Source organism: Podarcis melisellensis (assembly GCF_964234715.1).
Source record: "Podarcis melisellensis genome assembly, chromosome: 4".
NCBI lineage: Eukaryota > Metazoa > Chordata > Lepidosauria > Squamata > Lacertidae > Podarcis > Podarcis melisellensis.
Window position 1 is genome coordinate 39017877 of NC_138531.1, and position 22097 is coordinate 39039973.

Genomic DNA, 22097 nt, shown 5'->3' on the forward strand with positions numbered 1-22097 from the left:
ACTGGCTTGTACTTAGGGTATCCCAGCCCCCAACCTGACGTCTTATATTGCTGTCCTGACTTGTGGAACGAGAGATTTTATTCTGTGACTCCTAGGTATAGGGCGGTATAGAAATTCAATAAAATAAAAATAATAAAAATAAATAACAACAGCAACAACTTTTCAAGAGTGGAGAAATGGCACTTTTTTCCATTTTCCTAAACCAGGACTCCTTAAACTATGTGGATGAACTCCAAATCCAATCAATCCCAGCCAACAACATTTGGAGGGCCACAGGTTCCCTAAACCGTGTTTGAAGTGGGAAGAGGAGAAGCGGGATGATCAGGACAGACTCAGTCATGTTCACCAGAACAAAAGCGTGACAAGTTAAAGGTCCATATGAAAAGAAATGGAATGACATCCCACCTTCGAGCGCTGCCCCTAGATAATAGGAGGCTACTTATAAATACAACCCTCCTGATTTTCTCTCTCTCCCTGCGACTTGAAGTTATATATGGGCTCGGGAGTGGAAAGACAATCACCAAGGACAATCCATGGAACAGACTTCCCCAAATGAATTTCCCTTCTGTTTCAGAAGCCGGATCCAGGCAGGAAGCCGCTACACTGGGAACATCCAGTATAGGATGCCCTTGTGTGTGGCGAACCTGCTAAACAGATGACTGCTATGAAAGCATCAGTAACAGGTTGTGGGTGGTATGGCGAAATCCCGAAACCCTTCTCTCTTGTTCAATAGGTTACCAGGAAGAAGAAAATCAATTCTGCTGGGGTTTATTCTGCCTCCTTGTTCACTTGGGCTCAGCTGCTTTCCCCTATAGTTGGGAAGTGGAGAAGAGCAGCAGAAAGCAAACAAGCTGAAGGAAAAGTGCCTGATGGCAGCAGTCCAGAGATTATTATGGAATATGAGAAATATTACCAAGTTCAACTGGATATCTCAGAGGTAAAGGTAAAGGACCCCTGGACGGTTAAGTCCAGTCAAATTCGACTATGGGGTGCGGTGCTCATCTCCGCTTTCAGGCCGAGGGGGCTGGTGTTTGTCTGCAGACAACTTTCCAGGTCATGTGGCCAGCAGGACTAAACTGCTTCTGGTGCAACAGAACACCCTGATGAGTGCCAGAGCGCACGGAAATGCAGTTTACCTTCCCGCCCCAATGGTACCTATTTATCTACTCATGATAGTATACTTTTGAACTGATAGAAAGAAACACTCACATTTGGAGGGCCACTTTTTAAATCTCTCAAGGGCTCAGAGGTCCCCAGAAGCCAAAATCTTGATTGTGACAGGAAATATTAGCCAAATGTCAACTTCCTCTAGTGCCTTTAAACTGAAATATTTTACAATGTAGAAAGGAGCTAAACTGAAGATGACGATATTTGTTGTTATGGGAAAGCCCCACATCCTGTGGTCCTTTGGGGAAACAGTTATTAAGTGTGGGAGATGTTTTCTTACTGGCTTGTCTAAAGATAGTACGGGGAATGCACATCTGTAAATATAAGCAGCAATTATCGCGACTTTCTTTATACAGAGAGCCAACTTCATCATACTATTGTACTGTTCAACAAATAATAAAAAATCAGAAAGACACGTCCTACCACAGTATTGTATTTCAGCACATTAAGAGGAAATGCACTGGCAAATCTTACAACAGGATTCCTATTTCAGATGTGATTTTTAAAAAGACCATTTCTTGTAAGTTAGGGAACTGGATAGCAACCCTGCTTCATCTTACTTGTTTAAATTCCATCTCCTACAGAATTGGAATTCATGCCAATGTCAACTTCTTAACTACTGTGAAAACAAACAACGCTGATTTAAAAAAGCAAACACAACATATGTTCTACTAGGCTGGAACATAGGGAGCACACGATTTCCCTACGCTGCTGGAACAGTGAACGGGCCCATTCATTTGGAAGCACGATGCAACACTGCTGGGAGTACAGCCTAGAAACCAATCAGCCCTGAAAAGCAAAATGTATGTCTGGACTGGACAGGCTCCACAGAAACTAAGCAGTGTTAGAAACTGAGATATGAAAGCTAGGAGCTAAATGGAACCTTAAACCTAGGTTATGGGCACAACAACAGAATGTCTAGGTATTGTTTTTTCTTTTGTTTTTTAAGAATACAAAGCTGAAAATGAATGAACTGCAACTAAAATATTATGTTCATTTCCCTCATGGTCTAGTGACTAGTCCTTCCCCTGCCCACCCCAATATTCTCTTCTCCAGTCTTCAGAGAGTAGCTGGAAGTGTGGAGGCAGGAAAAGGTCCTCCTTTCCTTCCACTCTGCACTTTCAATCTGAAATCTTAGGTGCAGTGCTGCGCCCAGAGCTCAGAAAGTGCTCACGGTAATGAAATTCCCTGTTGCAAAATGCACTTAGAACAATGAGAGTTTTGAACACTGATACTAGGTCTGCCTGTCTTCAACCTTAAAATAAGAAATGTCTTTATATAATCTCTTCCATGGTATTCTCTGTCCTCAGTTGAAGTTTCTCAAAGCTCCCTTGTGATTTGGTGGTGGTGGTGGGCTTATTAGGGAAGGGCTGTGGCTCAAAGGGAAAAGACATGAGTTAATGGAAGAGCACAACATTTTCATGCAGAAATTCAATCCACGCTTAATCCTCAGCATGTCCAAACCAGGACAGGGAAAGACTCCTGCCTGAGTCCCTGGATAGCCACTGCCATTCAGTGTTGGCAATAGTCATCTAGAGAAATACATGAAGTGACTCAGTATAAGGCAACTTTCTATGTTCCTAAATTGCATGCATTTCAGTCCCACCTAGATGCTCAATATGCAGCTACAGGTAAGGATGGGGGTAAGCTGGGATTCAGCTAGGATGATGCTTCTCCTGAAACAATTGGGGGGAAGGGGTAGATACACCACTTTGCCACATCCCCTTTAACTAAAATTCTGGTCAACACTGATCTGACTACTAGAAATTTCCCTTCATCTCAGTTTCTTTCACTTCCGTTAAATATACCTTGCCAAAATCATGCCCCTCCACAGATTTCCCTACACTGTCATTCAGCACAGACTTCTTGTCCTTACCTTCAAAGCTCCCCGTGACCATCTCCAACCTTATCTTTCTGTCCTCATTTCCCACTTTTCACTCTTACAATTATACTACTTTTTTCTATCCAAGCCTCCCACCTCACTTAAATTACTCTATTTCCCAGTGCTAAGCTTTACATGCTCCTTCCGATAATTTTTGCTATTAGCCTCATCATTGTCCTCTATCTGAACTCAAAACCTGCCAGCTTTTGGCTTAACTCTTTAGCCCTGATTTAAATGGCATCTAGGTACCAATAACTGCATTTGCTCATATCCAGCCAATTATTACCTCTGCCTCCCCCCACTTCTCCCTCACAAACTGTCACTATTAAGACTTTACATTTTCAATAAAGGTACCACTTTGCCCATCTGATGTAATAATAAAGGAAGATCATATCCACTGCACAGCTTACTTTTCTTTTTAAAAATCAAGCAGTGCTGTAACTGCAACCAGCTAATTCCTGTATATACTAGTCAAGAGAATTAAGGACTAATTTTAACTATGAGATGGGCCACTTCTGAACTGAGAAGACGACTGGATGGGAAAAGAATGTCTGAACAGGTATGGAACAATAGCCTGATGGGCAGAATACCCAAAAGTAATTACGTGATATATGCTGAGCATGTGTAATACAGCTTGTATGTCCAATAAAGAGATTCCAAGTTCATCAAAAGGGTCACAGGGTGCATGTTTGTTTCTATATAGAGCAACTTTTACAGAAGAAATTATCATTATACACATTGAGAAAATGCCAATTTTCATGGTACAGAACTATATGTTAAGGACCACTCACATTCTACGTTATTTATTTGTTTTAATACCTGCCCTTCACTGTAAGGTTCCAGAGCGGGTTACAATCCTTTACAATTCATTAAACTTGTTGTGAAAGACTGAAGACATGCCAGTAAGTAGTAGATGTACTTAACTAACCGATTGGCATATTATTGCTCAAGTTAACAGCCAACATATTTAAAACATTTTGCCCCCACTCTTCTGAAGGAAAAAAAAGTCCTCAAAGCATCTTACAAAAATCAAGAATCAGACATAATCTTGGAAGGCACAAACAAAAGGCAAAGTGACTGGGAAGGAGATGAGGTAAAAGCAAACTCAAGCAGTAGTTCCTAGTTACAGAGTTGTTATAATGGGGAGAAATCAAGGAGTAGAGGTTCCAAAAGTTGCTAGCCAAGCCAATGTGGAGATCCTGTAGTCCCATCTCTCCATCTGCAATAGCCTGGTGGAATAGTTGTTGCCAGATCACAGCAAAGATTAGTTAGGTGCCCTCTATAGATTACATGGAATGGATAGAAGCCACAGTTCGGTAAGATTCATCTCATGAGTCTACTGCAACATTTTAAAGGACTGCAACTAAAAAAAAAAAAGTGTCTGTACTCACAATGAAGTTATTACATTAAGTGCCACACTTTAAACCTTTGGGGGGTGGGACCTGTGTGTCCCCCAGAAGCACTGATTACATCTCTTACTCAGATTCTCAAATCTTTATTGGCATATGTACCATTTTAAGTCAGCCTTGTAAAGGAAAGTTTTCAATGTTTGATGTTTTATTATGTTTTATATTTGTTGGAAGCTGCCCAGGGTGGCTGGGGCAACCCAGTCAGATGGGCAGAGTATTATATAATTACTACTACTACTACTACTACTACAAGATTTCAGTAGGGTTCAGTACAAAAAAAAATCACTCATCAAAAACCTGCATCTAACACTTAAGTTAGTGTTGTATTACATTCACGACTCTTCATTGTGTGTTGCAGAAACCTGGCTACTATCTCCATCTTATCCCCATATTGAGTAAGCATAACAAAGGCAACTTTACATTTGTCTCAATGCCATACCCTACTAATAACTGATTAATAAACCTATATCAATTTGTCTGATACCAGGGGCAGTGCAAAATAACGTGCATGCCTGATTCTATTATATCTCTTGCACCTTTCTTAAGAAAACAGAGAGAGATTGTCCATGACAGCATTTGGACCACTGGAAGATTTTCCAAGCGCTTCCATCCACAAACAGCTAGGATTTATATCATCAATAAGATTGCTGCAATGAGCATGTCTGTGTTATGGCTCTTCTTGGACATTTCCACGGGTCAATGCTGAAACAATGGCAGTATTTCCACATAATGCTAAGCCAAGGATGTGGTGCACTAACCACACAGGCAAGCCTGATCACTTCAGCTTCAGTCCTTCTCCTGTATGAGTGGGGTTACAAACCAGGAAAGGGATAGGCAGCTAAGTGCTACATTCAAACCTAGGATTATGGTTTCTCTCTTTCTCTCTCTCTCTCTAACAAGTCATGACTGCTAGCTTGTAGTTTTATGAAAAGTGAAAACGAATCATTAAAAGGGGGGCTAACAAAAAATGACCATCAGCCTGTTGGAAATTTAAAGAGATTGCTCCCAGAAGCAAGAATAAGAAATCCTAAAAGCAGAAGGCATGAAGGAGGAGGACGTGGGTGTGGTGTGGTGGGATAAGGGTGGAGTTCAAGATAAACCAAGGAGAGAAATCAGGGTAAATGACCAACTATGTCTCCTCAATGGTGTCTTGTGACAGTACTTTCCCTCCTTTCCAGATGTTATTGTCCCGTAGTGAAAATCTGGGTTGTGCGAAGTTAGAGGTACATCCAGAATTAATGTAGGGACAATCCACATTAAGCAAAAGTACGGATGGGCCCGAAGTGTGACCTGGCTCCACCCACAATTCCATTGGCAACAATTGCACCATGGGATACAGTTTCCAGAGCTTCTCAAGCATAGCTAAGCCAACACAATATTAACACAAGTTAAAACAAGGATGCGATTCTCTCCATCAGCCACATGAAGCAGGAATGAGCTATGCCCAAGTGTGAAAGTATGTCATTATCTGGCATTTCAGAAGAGATGTTAGCAAGAAGTTTTACACCAGAAAGGTAACATTTGCAGGCAAAAGTTAGTCTGTTTTTATGAGCAGTGATGAGTACACCCAGACTGCTCTGAAAAACAGTTAATACTTTGCTTCATTTTCACTGACCATGTTTGGACTATTAGAGCATGACATAATAAGCTGAAATATGAACAAGTCTTTCAGCTGCACACAAAGCTTCTTTGCTTTTCCCTTTGAACAAGTGAGCAAGCAAACAGGAGGTCCTCCATTAACTATAAACCAGGGAATTATGGCCAACAACTTCAGAACAAGTCAGAATATTCAAACATGGTTTGAAGTCTATTCATTGCAAAGCTGTTAACCATAGTTTCCTGGTTCAGACAAAACAAGAAACTCTAGTTAAAAGATAAAAGAAGATTTCCTGGCTAGTTGGTTTACAGCAAGGAGGCTTCTTCATATGTCAACTTACTAAGTCAAAATATGACCACCCAAACTTTCCCACAAAATGGTACAATTAAGCACTGTCTTCTCTCAGCATTTTATGCAAGGGGCGTCAGCTGTGAGTCAATCGCCCAAAGAGGAAATCTGAATCCTACATTCTGTACTGCTGCCTCTGAAATGGACAGCTGCATTAGTACACTGTTTTAAAGGAAATCCATTTGACATACACAGAAACTAGTCTGCTCTTCTGAATTCAATATGCCTGTTTTGTGTAGATAAATACCATGCTCCAGCTGTGCTTATATGTTTTTTCCCTCCATGGAATAATGCTGTTAAAACCCTTTGTTATATATCTTATGGGGATAATTCACAAGAGTAGTACTTGCCTAAACAGAGCTTCCATCAGCAGCTGCTCCCACCAATATTTATTTTCAATTTGTCACTGTGTCCATGGCTTAGGAAAATCTGGGTTCAAATCCCTATTTACCATCAAGCTGAGTGGTTGACCTGAGGCCAGTCACACGATTTCAGTCCACAGGATTGTTGTGAGGTTAGGATAAGTGCAACCTCCATGCGTGTGCATTGTTGTGAGCTGTTTGGAGGAAGGATGGAATGAAAATGTGAGATACAAATAATGGATATGAAGATGTGGCAATAATTATGGTATCTGATTGCAAGATCTAGTAATCATATAAGGTAGGAATCATACTCTGTTTCCTATTCACAGCAGGGAACAACGCCCCGAAGACTAAAAACAGATTACTGTTTTTGGAATAAAATTTAGATATGGATTTGTGCACAATTGATGCCTTTTTACTGGCAACTTGTCAAGCTAGACAGAAGTTAATAGGTGTCAAACATCACAGGGAAGCAAAGCTTTAATTTCCTCAGATCAGCATTCCAGACAATGTTTACAGACAACTTTTTTGCAAAGGGTTATTCAAGTAGTCCCCCCCCATAAACATCAGCTGCCTGGAATCTAAGCTGGGGGGGATTACTGCCAGGATTATACCAAACTCTGCATTTATTTCCCCAGAATCTCTTCCCCCTTTTTCAGCACGCTCTCCAATATCAAAAAGAACTCTCCAGACATCTGTGCTGTGGGTATTGTAGCCCCTGAAAGTTGGGTCACAAACATAACCTCAATATAGCATCAGGCTGGTATATCCATGCTTCATCAGAATGTGCCACGACTTCCATTCCATTTTGCTGACTTGCTTTGATAAACAAGCAAAATTGAAACTTGGGAAAGAGGGGCAGAGGAGGTGGGCAGGCAAAGGGGTGCATCTTTGAAAATGTCAGTTGCAGACTTTTAACATTCTTATTTCAGTTGTTTATACTGTGGGTTCCTCTAGTGGTGCATAATTACAAGTGAATAGACATTCCACTGAGTGCAACTTGGTGCAGAGACACGTCCATATCTAGATGTACATTCTGACGTGCTTTTTTACCAGCTGCATTGCCTACTGGTAAAGGTAGATCTGCAAGCATGCACATATAGACCATTCTGCCTTGACATTAAGATCCACTTGAGAATCCCTACATATAGGCCCACTGTAAGATCAAATTTGCTGGAGAGCACAAGAGACAAGGCCTTCTCAGTTGTGATTTCTAGCTTATGGAACTCCCTCCCCACCAATCTCCATTTGGCCCAAAGTTTAGAAACTTACCTGTTTTGAGTGAGCTTCTCTAAAGTTCTTTAATGCAGCTGGTCTGGAATTATTAAGCTGTTTTAACCATCTTTTAAAGATGTGACATTGTTTGGAGAATAATCTGCTGGGTTAACTAATGTTTAAAACACTCTGGGCCATGTAAGCTTTTATGGTAAAGGTAAAGGTAAAGGGACCCCTGACCATTAGGTCCAGTCGTGACCGACTCTGGGGTTGTGACGCTCATCTCGCTTTATTGGCTGAGGGAGCCAGCATACAGCTTCCAGGTCATGTGGCCAGCATGACTAAGCCGCTTCTGATGAACCAGAGCAGCGCACAGAAACGCCGTTTACCTTCCCGCCAGAGTGGTACCTATTTATCTACTTGCACTTTGACGTGCTTTTGAACTACTAGGTTGGCAGGAGAAGGGAGCAACGGGAGCTTACCCCATTGCGGGGATTCAAACCGCCGATCTTCTGATTGGCAAGTCCTAGGCTCTGTAGTTTAACCCACAGAGCAACCCGCGTCCCTTGTAAGCTTTTATGGTACTGATCTCCAATTCTGAATCAACATTATGAATGTGTTGTTCTAATGCATTTTGTGTGCTTTATTACTGTTGTAAGCTATACCTGTATACCTGAAGGAGTGTCTCCACCCCCATCATTCAGCCTGGACACTGAGGTCCAGCTCTGAGGGCCTTCTGGTGGTTCCCTCAGTGCGACAAGTGGGGTTACCAGGAACCAGGCAGAGGGCCTTTTTGGTAGTGGCACCTGCCCTGTGGAACGCCCTCCCAACAGATGTCAAGGAAATAAGCAACTATTCTGCTTTTAAAAGACAACTGAAGGCAGTCCTGTTTATGGAAGTTTTTAATGTTTAATGCTGTATTGTGTTTTTAATATTTGATTGGGTGCCACCCAGAGTGGGTGGAGAAACCCAGCCAGATGGGCGGGGTATAAATAATAAATTATGATGATGATGATGATGAATGACACAAATATAGATCAAATCAATGATATTAGGAGGATGGAACACTGGGACAGTGATACCTGTTAGTTATAGGGAGACATCTAAATACAAAGACGTTTTCATCCTTGCATACAACAGACCCATGTGGTGGAATTCAGCCTCAAATATAGAATTCTCCTTCTTTTTATTTATCAAAGTGCAAAATGGAAGCAATGGAGGAACTTGCTGGGGAGTTGCACTTGGTGGAACAAGATGCGTAACCCTTTTCTTGTCTGCCACCACTTATTGCCTGCAACACGCCCCCCCCCCAAAAAAATCTGCTTTTCTTCATTTGATGAGCAGATGGTGGAGTCCTTAGCTAAGGAAAAACCAGCATGGGAAAACTGCAGAGGATCCCTGCTCCAATCTCCTCACTGCTTAGTAGATGTGTGGCAAGCACGGTACTGGGAACTGCCACATTTTAATGAAGTGCTACAGTAAGTCACTTTCTCTTATATTAAATTTTATGTTTTTAATAATAACAATAATTTATTATTTATACCCCGCCCATCTGGCTGAGTTTCCCCAGCCACTCAGGGCGGCTCCCAATCAAGTGTAAAAACAGTGCAGCATTAAATATTAAAAACTTCCCTAAACAGATGTCTTTTAAAGATAGGATAGCTGCTTATTTCCTTCACATCTGAAGGGAGGGTGTTCCACAGGGTGGGCGCCACTACCGAGAAGGCCCTCTGTCTGGTTCCCGGTAACCTCCCTTCTCACAATGAGGGAACCGCCAGAAGGCCCTCGGCACTGGATCTCAGTGTCCGGGCTGAAGTAGCTTGACAAGCTGTCAGCAAAAAGGCATCAGTTGTGCGCAAATCCATATCTAAATTTTTCATCTTTCTAACTAAAGGTATTCAATTCCATGGATTCAATTTCATGGATGAACAGGTCACCTCTAATGATGACATGCTCAGGAAGCCAACATATCCATAAATGAAAACTTTACTGAAGGTCACACTTGGGAAGGCAATGCTTTCTATCCTCTGTATTAATTTATTCTCTTTCAAACTTACACAATGATTTAAGTCTGTATAAATAGAATAAAGAAGAACTTATTAATCTGTTAGGTTTTTCTTTTGTTTTTTTTGGAGAGATATTTATGTTTCTTTGTCTCTAGAGCAACTCCAAATTATATTCTGTTGAATCTTCATTGAAGACCAATGCTTGGAATATCTAAACTACAGACAATCTGATTGCCACTGTGACTGCACACTATAGCCTCCATTAAGTTAAGCAGTGGAGACAGTTCTACACTCTATTATTTTTTTCAGAGGTACAGTGTCCCTCATCATCCTTCCTTTTATTTTCTGTTTTGTCAGAGTAGTAACCAAAGTCATCTTTCTTGAGTCTTATTCAATAGTAGGTTGATAGCTGCGTCAGCAACCTTTACAGTCAGTGGACACATCTGGAATTTTGAGAGAGTGCCACGGGCACCAGTCACAAAATGGCTGCCATGAGGTCTGTGGCATAACACAATAACTGCCACATCTGAAAGAGAGGCAGGACTACAAAATGGTGTTGGAATGTCCCCGCATCAGTGGAGAAAAGGCATTGCTCACTGCTCCAGAACACTTTACAGCTAGTCTCTATTCAGAGTAGAAGAGACCAATGTGGACAGGGAGGACAATGTAGGCAGGGAGTTCCTTGCGTGACCTGTCCTGACCCTGCATAGATTAAATTAGATTTCAGAATTCCACAAGATGGGGACAACCTTCAAGGGTGTGTGTAAGGATGTGAACAGATGTTAGGAGAGGATATATTTATTAGATATTTTCTTTCCTTCCTCACAATTGTGAGTTCAGCACAGTGCACCCCTTTGAAGCTTTAAAGGCTATCCCACAGTGTGGGTGCTCATGTAACTGTGCTGACTTGATATGTGAACTTAGATATCATACATGAACTGAACACAATGGAATTTAGGCTCAGTTTAAGAATGTTAAAAAATGAAAGTGTGGAATTCTTTAGTACTTTAGAACAAGTGTTCACTATGATCTTCCTGTTACATAAGCAAGCAAAATAACCTAACAAAGTTCAGAGCGCAATGATATACATTAAAGTTAAAACAATCCAAAGTGTCAAATTCTGTCATCTGACTTGAACAGAGAACTTATTGAAGGAACCATTGATCAAAGCAAGTTCAAGATCTCTCATAATATTTTAAACAATACAGTCCAGTGTGTTTTCATGCTTAACTTTAAAAGCGTATTATGACTCACTACATTGTAAGAAAAGAATCAGTTGTGTGATAGTTCACATACAAAAACCACAGACTTTTTTAAAAAAAATGCTTGGTTCCCTTAGTTTATCATTCAAATGAGATCTGAAACAAACAAACAAACAAAAACACAATAAAGTTTCAAGAACAAAGGATTATTTATTTAGGTAAAGAGATAGCAATTAATATTTTTAAGTTCATCAGGGGGAAAGTATGCATATGAAAAGAAAGAATTTAAGCGTGAACTGGACCAAAGGATCCCACAATTGAAATGTAGCCAACTATAATGACCAATACTAATCAAATTTGACCATTACTGTGTCTCACAAAGGGTTTTTAATCCTGCCTGGACAAAATGTACAGTTGAATAGGAAGAAAGAGGGCTGCTTTTCTTTCAGGATTTGCCTCCAGCTGTTCAGAAGAAGAAAGCACAGTTTAAACACAAACAGATTTGTCTTTCTTTTCCCAGTTCAAATCATACGTTGGAGCCCTAACTCCAAGTAGTTAAAAGTATGCTGTTCATGGAGTTTGTAACTAACATTACTTTTCAACAGTAGCAGTGTGGCCAAAGGTCTATTTAGTTGATTTTCTTGAAGTTACCTTTTCAAAAGTTTGCTGAAAAAATGTGTGTCATCTTCTCTCTCAAGCAAAAAGTGGCATTAGTCTTCCGAGAAGAGACGGAGATGCAGAGAGCTGATGTTTGTATAATCAACTTTTCTTTAGTATTCTCTAGCTACAGTATGTCCTTTAAAAGTGGGGGGAGGAACTGGCCTGCTCATTTCCTCTTCTCTTATGAAAACCCCAGTGTTCAAGACCCATTCAGCTTAGTCGCTCTCACGCCAAGGAATCTGGCTACAAGATTGTTTCTCAGGCATGTAACAGGGTTTAGACTGAAAAGGGAGGGGTTGGGATGGAAGTTAGTAACACATGGACAGTTAACAAGCAGCCAGATCCAACTATTCCTCTGGCACAAGATCTTCCTAAGCCTGCTTTAGAGGGAGGAGCTGTGTTGTACAATCCTCTGTTAGCAAAAGGTATTTGCATGCACAAGGCAGGTTTGCCAGTGTATCTATTGACACCAACGAGGGCTGTAACAAAACATCCTTCTCTTGAAATTTCCAAGTCCTTTTTTCTTTTAGCATAGCATTCATACCTAAATTCTGCTTTTCATCCAAACCTCTGGGAGCACAGCAAAAGCCTACAGGGAACAACTGAGATGCAGCTCTGAAGTCTGGATGTTCCTTCAGCAGCAGTTCAAGGGAACTGCTGGGCAATGCAGTAACTTGCAAAGGGTTGCCTGCCCTCGACTCAAAGGCTACAATAACCCCAAAAGGGTATGGTGGCTTGCCTGGTCTAGTATTCAAACAAACAAGCATGAGAGTCAGAAAATCCATCTGATGTAGTTAAGTCTATAAGCCAGTTAGGAAATTTCCTAATAATTCAAAATCTATCAAGAGGTAAACCAAGTGTCTGCACAGCTACCAAAAGCATGAGGACTTGTCTGGAACTGAAGCTCCTGTTGAGGTGGCTAGTCTAATCCAGAGTGCTTTGAGAATGTCTTCACAACTCAAACTTCATTCTGAGGACCTGTTTAAAGATGGACAGAGTTCAGAGTCCTTTTCCCCCACCTCAGTTGGTAACATCAGGCATCAAGTAACTACTTACCATAACCGGGCAGTTCCTGTTAGTTTGCTCATTCCTTAATGTGGTTTACTGATCAAAGCTTGTTCAGGTTCTCATTAATTATTGGCATCAATTACGCCACCTAAGCGCTGGTATTAGAAAATAGTATCTCATCCAACTCTCATCCCTCACTTGCCTGAGTTTCCCTAGTGAAATCTATCCAACTCCCTTTGCACCAGAAGGGCAAGTCAATAGCCCAGGTAGATAAGAATATTGGAAAGAGTGTGACTTCTATAATTTAGCTGCTGGGTGAAGTGCATTCAGAGCTCTATCGGGAAGAACACTGCTAGGTGCCCTAGTGTTACAGAGGCCTGATTGGAGTCCAATGGAAGTTGGGTATTTAGTGCCACCAGTCCTGTGCTGTGGAAGGAACATTCTTTCAGCAGAGATTTGGCAGGCCGCTTGGCTTTCAGGTGTATCTTGAATGCCCTTTCATGCCAAGAGGCCTTAGCAGGTGTTTAAAATGATTAACAAGTCACTTTAATGATTTGTATTGTTTACAATGGTATTTTATGTTTTACAGCTGTGCACTACCCACCACACATATTTTACGACACGGCTGTATAGAATAAACAAATGTTCTAATCACAACTAACAGTTTCAGGCAGGATGGAACATTAACAAACGTTTTAGAGTGGCCTTTAGAGAAAAGAAGAACTTGCTGTTTTAAAACAAAGATCAAGACTGTTGCTTTAACAGCCCTGGCCAAAGCAGCATTGTTTCTGGATGCTTCCAATCCTGCTCTGGACAGCAGTCCTTTTGCTTATCTTCTTCACGTGCTTGCTATTGCAAGCAAGACTCCAGTCTTGCCCTACAGTAGGTCACTGTCCCCAAATGCTGTTTATCGAGCCTAAAACTGTCAAAACAACACTAAGTCAACTATCTAACCTAGAGGTTACCAGAGCATATACAACAGAAGTTAGGCTGTCCCTATTCACACAGGGGTGCAGCTTCATCATCTGAAGCTAATGAAAGATGCTCTGTGCCACCGAAGCCATCTGAGCCTTAGGTGACAGCAAAAAATCCAAAAGTACCTGTTCCTTCAGAGAGTGTGTGTGTAACCCCATCAAGAACAGGCAACCCCCCATCCATCACGTTCTAGGGAGCCACCCACTAAAAGTGCCTCTGTCTTATCAAGATTGAGCTTCAGTTTGTTGGCTCTCATCCCGTCTGTTACTGAGGCTAGACCTCAGTCTAGCACATTTACTGCCACACCTGCAGATGTAAAGGAGAATTAGAGCTATGGGTCATCAGCATATTGCTGACAATATACTCCAAAACTCTGAATGACCCCACTAATGGTTTCATGTAGATGCTGTACAGCATGAGGGATAAAACTGAACCATGGGGCCAAATAGCACTCCCAAGCATCACCTTCGGGAAACAACTATCCAAATAAGACTTGGAGAGTCACTCCAAAAGGATACCATAGCCAATGGCATTGAAAGCCACTGAGAGGTTGAGAAGAATGAACAAGGACACATTTTCCTCCTCTCTCCCCCAAAAGAGGTCATCATACAAGGCAACCCAAGCAGTTTCTGTGCCAAAACAGGGCCTAATCCCCAACTGAAATAGATCTTAAAAATCTTTTTCTCCAAGAGCACCTGAATATGACCCTTGCCCAAGAAAGGGAGATTGCCAACTGGCTGGTAATGATTTTTCTAATCTGGGGAGGGATTTCCCCCCCTTTATCAATGTTATAATACAGTGCTACCTCAGGTTAAGTACTTAATTCGTTCCGGAGGACCGTACTTAACCTGAAACTGTTCTTAACCTGAAGCACCACTTTAGCTAATGGGGCCTCCTGCTGCCGCTATGCCGCTGGAGCACGATTTCTGTTCTCATCCTGAAGCAAAGTTCTTAACCTGAAGCTCTATTTCTTGGTTAGCAGAGTCTGCAACTTGAAGTGTATGTAACCTGAAGCCTATGTAACCTGAGGTACCACTGTAATACTTTAAAAACATCCTTTTTTACCACAAGTAATATTAAACATATAAATTGAAAACAAAGATATCTAAGATTCAATATCAGAACAAATGGCAACAATAATCAGGAAACATTTCACATCTCTCTCTAACTCTTATCATTGTGATTGTACTCTTTATGGTTCTCTCCTCCCCCTTAATCAATATTCTTCAATACTGCCCTAGTCTCATGATTTAATTCAGTCAGTCAATAAACGTTTAAAGTCTTAATGTTTTACTGCATTAATGAATCTTAGCCAAAGAATGGCCAACCAAATTCCATAACAGTTAATCAGTTTCAAGCCATGTGTAGAAGCAATTAAGTAGATAGCACAGGATGCCAATAAAAAAATCATTCTGGAACCTTAATGGTTTGGCTACCATTTCAATTTCCAATCTTTCAATCTTAGGACTAAGAGGCGCGTATCCTTGGATAGGTTGCAGTTGCTTAGCAGACCTGACCCGCTTCTGTACAATGAGTTCAATGTTTAATTTTGCTTTTCAACTCTTAAGCACACAGCTCAATGAGACCAGTATCCAAGTTTATGTTTAGTGGCCCATTTCTGCTGCAAAAAACAATACAGATTGCTTGCAACCATATTTGCTGAATAGGCAGAAGCTAGTTTTAAAACTTTTTGGCGTGCTTTAAAAAAAGAAGATAATAGGAGTACATTGTATCATTTTGAAATTGCGAAATGAACCGCGTGCACCCACACACACAAACAAAGCCAGTCTGTTTCAGCGCTTGTGCAAAATAAACTTCTGTGCACCCAACAAATGTATCCAATACCTGGATACATACATGTATCCATATCCACAGCGCTCATCCAGGCCTGTTTGAACAGGCTGAATAAGTTCTTTTATATGCAAAAATCCACACACACACACACACATGCCCGCCCAGAAGCACTAAATTGTCTATAACCAAATCTGGATCAAGGCCAACACAAGTAGATTAATATAAGTGGCACTTTCCCCATCAACTTCATTGGAGGGGAGAGTGAACTCCCTTATCTGTCAAGGTTAAAAGGGACAGTTCTTCTTCTGCCTGCCCTTCCTCCCTTCTTTCAAAGTTAAGCAAGCACTGCAATTCAGGAGCCTAATCTCCATTCCCAATGTATATGGAATTGTGGAAACCATAAAGCAGTTTGGGAATGTCAGCTAATTTGATGCTGTACATCCGCTTTGGCTTTGGCCAACCAAGACCATATAGACATATAATTTACTAAAACCAGATGCACGGTACAAACAGCTGGATACTAGCATAGGGATATGAGCTGATAAACAGCAGTCTTGCTCTGATAACCTTCGTTGGGTCATATAAAGTCTAAAACCGAGCAACTTGGTCTTCTTTATCTGAAGCGTCAGCATTTTATAAAACTTCTGCTCTGCCCAGGAGCCATTTTAACCTTCCAAACAAAAAAAGCTTATTGTAAGCAAACTATACAATAGATAGTCTGAGATCCATCTGTGTGCTGAATTTCAATTATTCCAGTTAGTATGATAACCAAGATATCCTGCACATATTAAAGTTTATAATTCCAAAATAGAATATTAGGGTCCCCCTTCAATTGTATCTGCAAAGATACAAGAACAACCACAATCAAACAAGAACTCTGAATAAGCCCTTCTGATTTCAGTTTTTATATCTTTTTTTAAAAAACTTACTGCTCTTATAAGTATTGCCACACTCCAGAAATCCCCTTAAAATTGGTCACAATTGCGTTCACAGTTGATTTTTTTTTTCTGTACATGTTTAGCTAGATCTTGCCTCTTTTTTCTTTTTTGAGCAGCCAGAGTTAAAGACCTTCTCTAAATAAATATTTTTTTCTGCATAAATTCCTGTTAGGACACCTATGAAGTTTTGGTCATAAAAAATACACCGTGAATATACTCTACCACAATGGGGAAAAACTTTCTTGGCTATTTCTCCTGCCACTTCAGGAGTACAATTTCTATACCTACTCTCAGTATGCCACACTTTCTCTACCTCTGCCCACCCCCACCCCCGCCCCCTGCAATAACGGGCCCTCACTAAATAAGGACTTCCTGCAATTAATTCAAGTCAGTCACCAAACCTTCCATATGCTATGTACTATATACCTATTTATTTGATGACCACATAAGCAAAGCAGTGTCTTAGGAGTGCATTAGAACATTTATGCTGACTGTAAAAATATTACACATGTCACAAAGAACTGATACTATACTTAATTCTCACAACTTCATCCAAAAAATAAATCCCTGAGACTTTTTTTTAAGCAGTCTACAGCTGGAATGCATTAGTGAAATCTTTGCCATATACTTTTAGCCATCAAGACTGAGCTCCAGTGCATCGTTATTTCAATAACTCAAAAGAGCTTTAAAAGTAGTTAAATACCTTTTTTGTGGGGAGGGAGGGATATGTAAACTAAAAGGAGGTGTAAAGTAGAGAGTGTTGTCATTTGCACAAAGATCAGGCAAAACCTTTCCCACAAGGACACCCGCTCGGTCCATGACTTTCAGAATATATCTATTGATTGTGTTTAATGAAGCAGGCTTTAAAGTCATACAACCCTAAACGAAGACACAAGCCAGGAGTTATGACTTATAGCCAAGTATAAATTCTCAGTTGGGCTGGGTGGACACACTTAATTCAAAAAAGCGAACACCGTGGCCAAGATCTCAAAAAGGTTTGCTTATGCCTTTCCTCTAACCATCCCTTTCCAAAATCCAGCTCCAACCCACCAGAGGCAGATTAGATCTGATTTGTTACAATTTAAAAAAGGGACACAGTAAGAGTGCGAGAGTCCATGAACTATATGCAGGGCAGTATTGCCGTTTTGAAGTCATGTACCAAAACAAAGCATGCATCTTAAGCTTGCTCCTGCACACTGCTTTGTGTCTGGTCAGAAGCTTTAACAGAGCAGACAAAACTCCACTGCAGGGTGATCTGGGCTCTAACCTTACTGCAAAGTTACAGGGAGAAGAGGGAGCCTTCCTGGTATCTCAGGGCTCCCTCGGCTGCGTGTCGTCGCTTTCCCTTCCCTCCTCTCAGCATCCCGAGGAAGACCCAAGGATCTCAAAGGATCTCAACTTCTTCCCAATGCTCAGCACCTCTCTCCCGCCTCCCCAAAGAAAGACCCGCGCGCACAAGAGCATGTGCAGAGTGCCTCTCCCATCCCAGCCAGTATCTGCAATAAGAGGAAAGGAGGCTTCTCCAGAGGGTAAAATGCAGGGGCGCTTAGGGGTTTGAGGTTCCCTCTGCTGCAAAAATTACCCACGTTTGGGTCCCGCCCCCCTCACACCCGCCTGAAGGGCTTGAGGGGAAGGCAGTTCCAACCCCGGAGCCGTTTTCAAGGCGAGAACCGAAGCAGCCCTTCTCTTACCCATGGCGTCTGGCAGGCGCGCAGGTGGCTCGGCTGGCGGCGGCAGTGGCGACTTCCCCGCTTGCCCTTCAAGGCTGGCTTGTCCCCGGCTGGCTGCGAGGAGACGAGCAAACTCCTCCCGGCGGCGTCCTCCTCTCTCGGAACAGGCGCCTCAGCTGCTCCTCCGCGCGCCGCTCCCGCCCTGGATGCGCTCTCGCGCCTGCTTGGCCGGAGGGGGCGGGGCCTGCGCGGAGCCGCCTCAGAGAGGAGACCCCGCCGCGGGTCGGCAGGTCCCGGAGGCGGGAAACTCCGCGGAGGCAGCTCTTCGCCTCAGACACCTTTGTGAGGGGGGCAGCAAGGCAGGGCGAGGAGACTTCAGGTGCCTGGAGCTTCCCCGGTATTGTGTGGCTCTCTACATGCGCCTTGCACCCAACTCTCTCTCCTAGGGGAAGGATATCTCCCGAGTAACACCATTGGAGCTCTAAGGAATACACGCTTGTAGTGGGGCGCGTGCGCGCGTGCGCCCTCAGGTGCGCCCGGAGATAAGAAGATGCCTTCTATTGAGCCGGCCCGTTGGCCCATCTAGTTTGGTTTCTAGATGGCACCTGGGACCTTCTCCACGCCCAACAGAGGCTCCACCAATGAGCTACGACCTTCAGTGTTGTTGTTGCTGTTTAGTCGTGTCCGACTCTTCGTGACCCCATGGACCAGAGCACGCCAGGCACTCCTGTCTTCCACTGCCTCCCGCAGTTTGGTCAAACTCATGCTGGTAGCTTCGAGAACACTGTCCAACCATCTCATCCTCTGTCGTCCCCTTCTCCTTGTGCCCTTCATCTTTCCCAACATCAGGGTCTTTTTCAGGGAGTCTTCTCTTCTCATGAGGGGGCCAAAGTATTGGAGACTCAGCTTCAGGATCTGTCCTTCCAGTGAGCACTCAGGGCTGATTTCCTTAAGAATGGATAGGTTTGATCTTCTTGCATGGGAGTCTCATCCAGCACCATAATTCAAAAGCATCAATTCTTCAGCGATCAGCCTTCTTTATGGTCCAGCTCTCACTTCCATACATCATAGAGCTACAATATTCAGAGTGCATTAACAGTCAGTCCCTCTTCCTAGGGAACTCTGAGAATTATGAACACCTAACAACTCTCAGTGTGGGACGCGGGTGGTGCTGTGGGTAAAACCTCAGTGCCTAGGACTTGCCGATCATATGGTCGGCAGTTCAAATCCCTGCGCTGGGGTGAGCTCCCGTCTTTCGGTCCCAGCTCCTGCCCACCTAGCAGTTCGACAGCACCCCTAAGTGCAAGTAGATAAATGGGTACCACTTTATAGCGGGAAGGTAAATGGCGTTTCCGTGTGCTGCGCTGGTGCTGGCTCGCCAGAGCAGCTTCATCACGCTGGCCACGTGACCCAGAAGTGTCTCCGGACAGCGCTGGCCCCCGGCCTCTTAAGCGAGATGGGCGCGCAACCCTAGAGTTGGACATGACTGGCCCGTATAGGCAGGGGTACCTTTACCTTTACCTAACAACTCTCAGTAGAAATGTTGACAAGCTAATGTGCTAAATTATGGTACCAAACCAGTTCAAACCAGCTGGCACAGATTCTCCAATTAATATAGAAAAAAATCTACTGTTTGATCTTATGGCCTTTCAAGTAAAGGCAAAAATTCCAGTAAGTGACTAAGATGGATGTCTAAATGATGCTGCTAGGCTGGGGTCACCGATTCACCTTTTATTATTTTAGACCACATGAGGAGAAATCGTTCACATGCTGTTACACACACAAATTGTTATATTTGCTTTGATAGTCAGAACATATTTTATTTTACCTTTTTAGATCATTGTTCACACTGTGGGTGATAATAGCCCTGAAGTTTCTACACTTGAATGTGTGATTTCCAATTACATTTTTCAGCTATTATGTTCTATTATTGTGTGTGTGCCATATCATAATATCAATTCAGATTATCGAGAGTGCCAGGGAAAGAGCAAGCCATCTTTGAGATTGATATTTACAAGGTTATTCCATCATGTTCCGAAAATTATCACTGCTGAGCTGAGCACTCGGAGAAAACTGGAAATAATGATCATAGATAGTGAAAGTGCACGGTTCTTAACCAGATGTTAGCTTCATAGTGTATAGGAAGCAAAAACAAAAAAACCCAAAACCCTGCAGGCAAAGCAATGCTGTGTTCTGTACAATTAGGAAAAAAGTAGCTCATTTTATATGGTTCATTGATTAATTTTATGGGGAGGCCAATGGAGCATGCAAGTTATTAAACAGAACTGTGGTCCAGATCTTATAGATATCACTACACAGGCATCTTTACCTATTTTTAAAACATTCATAAAAATGGGTGATGGAGCAAAGTGGCTTTTAATGTGATTAAATTGAAAAGTCTTACTGCAGTTCCTTGGAAGATCATATGCTAAAATGGGTGTTGTGATTTCAAAATGGATTAAAATGAAATAAAAAAATTATTTATTTAATACATATAAGTATTTCCAGCAATAAAACAGAACAACAAAAAAAAAAACCATGCAATATTGACTCAGAGAATGAAACAGCAGCTAAAACCATTAAGACCTAGCCAATTAAAAGTATAGTGTGAGAAAATGGGGACTGGTCTAAACAGCATAGAGGACCCCCGCCCCCATAATCACTCTATGGTTACAAGTTTGGGGTTGTACTAAATGTTGGGGTTTTGTTAAAGCACCGTCAAAAATCTTGTGACTCTGATAGTAGAAAGAAACTGCTAAAGCAGTCAAAGTGAATGGACATGCTTCGATTGGCAGATTCCTTTTCTTTGGGAAAATGTGTCTTTGCATAAGTAAGAACATGGTCAAATATAGGTGATGTGTTTCCACAGAAACAAATGGTGCTTCCATGCAGATGTTTATTGTGGAATTGGTGATATAAATGCACATGTTTAATGCATTGTCCACATGATGCTGTTGTCATCAAAATGCCAGCCTGTACTTTTTTATATGCATTTAACCCAAATTTCGTCTTACGATGGAAAATCAATTAAGGGAAAAAGAACCCATTATACACCCACAATTAGTGCATTTTTTGGTTGTTGGTGGAGGGAAGTTGGTCCTGTCTGTGGTGGGTGCTCCTCACCTGAGCACAACATAGCCATTTGTTTCCAGTAGCCTGAAGTATAAGAACCTGTTTATTTCCGATTACCACATGCTGAAGGCACATTTTAATTTCTGCAATGCAGTTCAAAGGAGCTGTTTTCTTAAGATCTCAATATGGCAGACTATGTTGGAGACAGCAATTGCAGTGCTTACATTGAGGCTTGTGGGTTATTGACGGAAGGGGCCAGAATACACAGCATGGAAGCATTCCATCAAGGACCACCTACCAGTGTTGATGGGAAACACTTGCATAGTTATGAAAAGCAGAAGACTTAAACTGTGTATGTGAACCCTTATGTTCCAATCACATGCACAGAAAATCAGATCTCAAATTACTTATTTGAGAAATCCAGGTCCTAGCTTTAGAACCTCTGGAAGGGACGTATGTTTCTCCCCTTTCTTCCTTGGATGGAGCTGGTATCGTCATAGTGCTGGTGGAAAAGCAACAACCCAATAGGCTAGGGGTGGACAGAAGGTAAGACCATAAGAAGGATCATGTTGGATCAGGCCAAAGACCCACCTACTTTGGCATCCTGGTCTCACAGTGGCCATGTAGATGCCCATGGGAACCTTGCAAGCAGTAACATTCTCCAGACTTATGATCCCAGTAACTAGCATTCAGGGTCATCCTGGCTCTGGCAGTGGAAGCAGCCATTGATAGCCTTGTTCTCCATTAATTTACCTAACCCTCTTTTAATAACGTCCAAGTTGTCCATCGCTG

General features: G+C 42.2%; 1 protein-coding gene and 1 long non-coding RNA gene across 3 annotated transcripts in view; both read right to left on the reverse strand.

Annotated features, from left to right (window-relative positions):
- The window catches only part of GPM6B (glycoprotein M6B), a 100039-nt gene extending 81590 nt beyond the window's left edge, over nucleotides 1–18449 (reverse strand). The window contains exon 1 of one of the 2 annotated variants that reach the window (XM_081907687.1): nucleotides 18255–18449. In XM_081907687.1, coding sequence (XP_081763813.1) covers nucleotides 18255–18258 — 4 coding nt within the window. In that variant the 5' untranslated portion in view covers nucleotides 18259–18449. The remainder of the gene's footprint in view (nucleotides 1–18254) is intronic. The other variant, XM_081907691.1, reaches the window with a different exon arrangement.
- LOC309368003 overlaps nucleotides 1–22097 on the reverse strand; it is a 371432-nt gene that overhangs the window by 165101 nt on the left and 184234 nt on the right. The gene's annotated exons all lie outside the window — the stretch shown is intronic.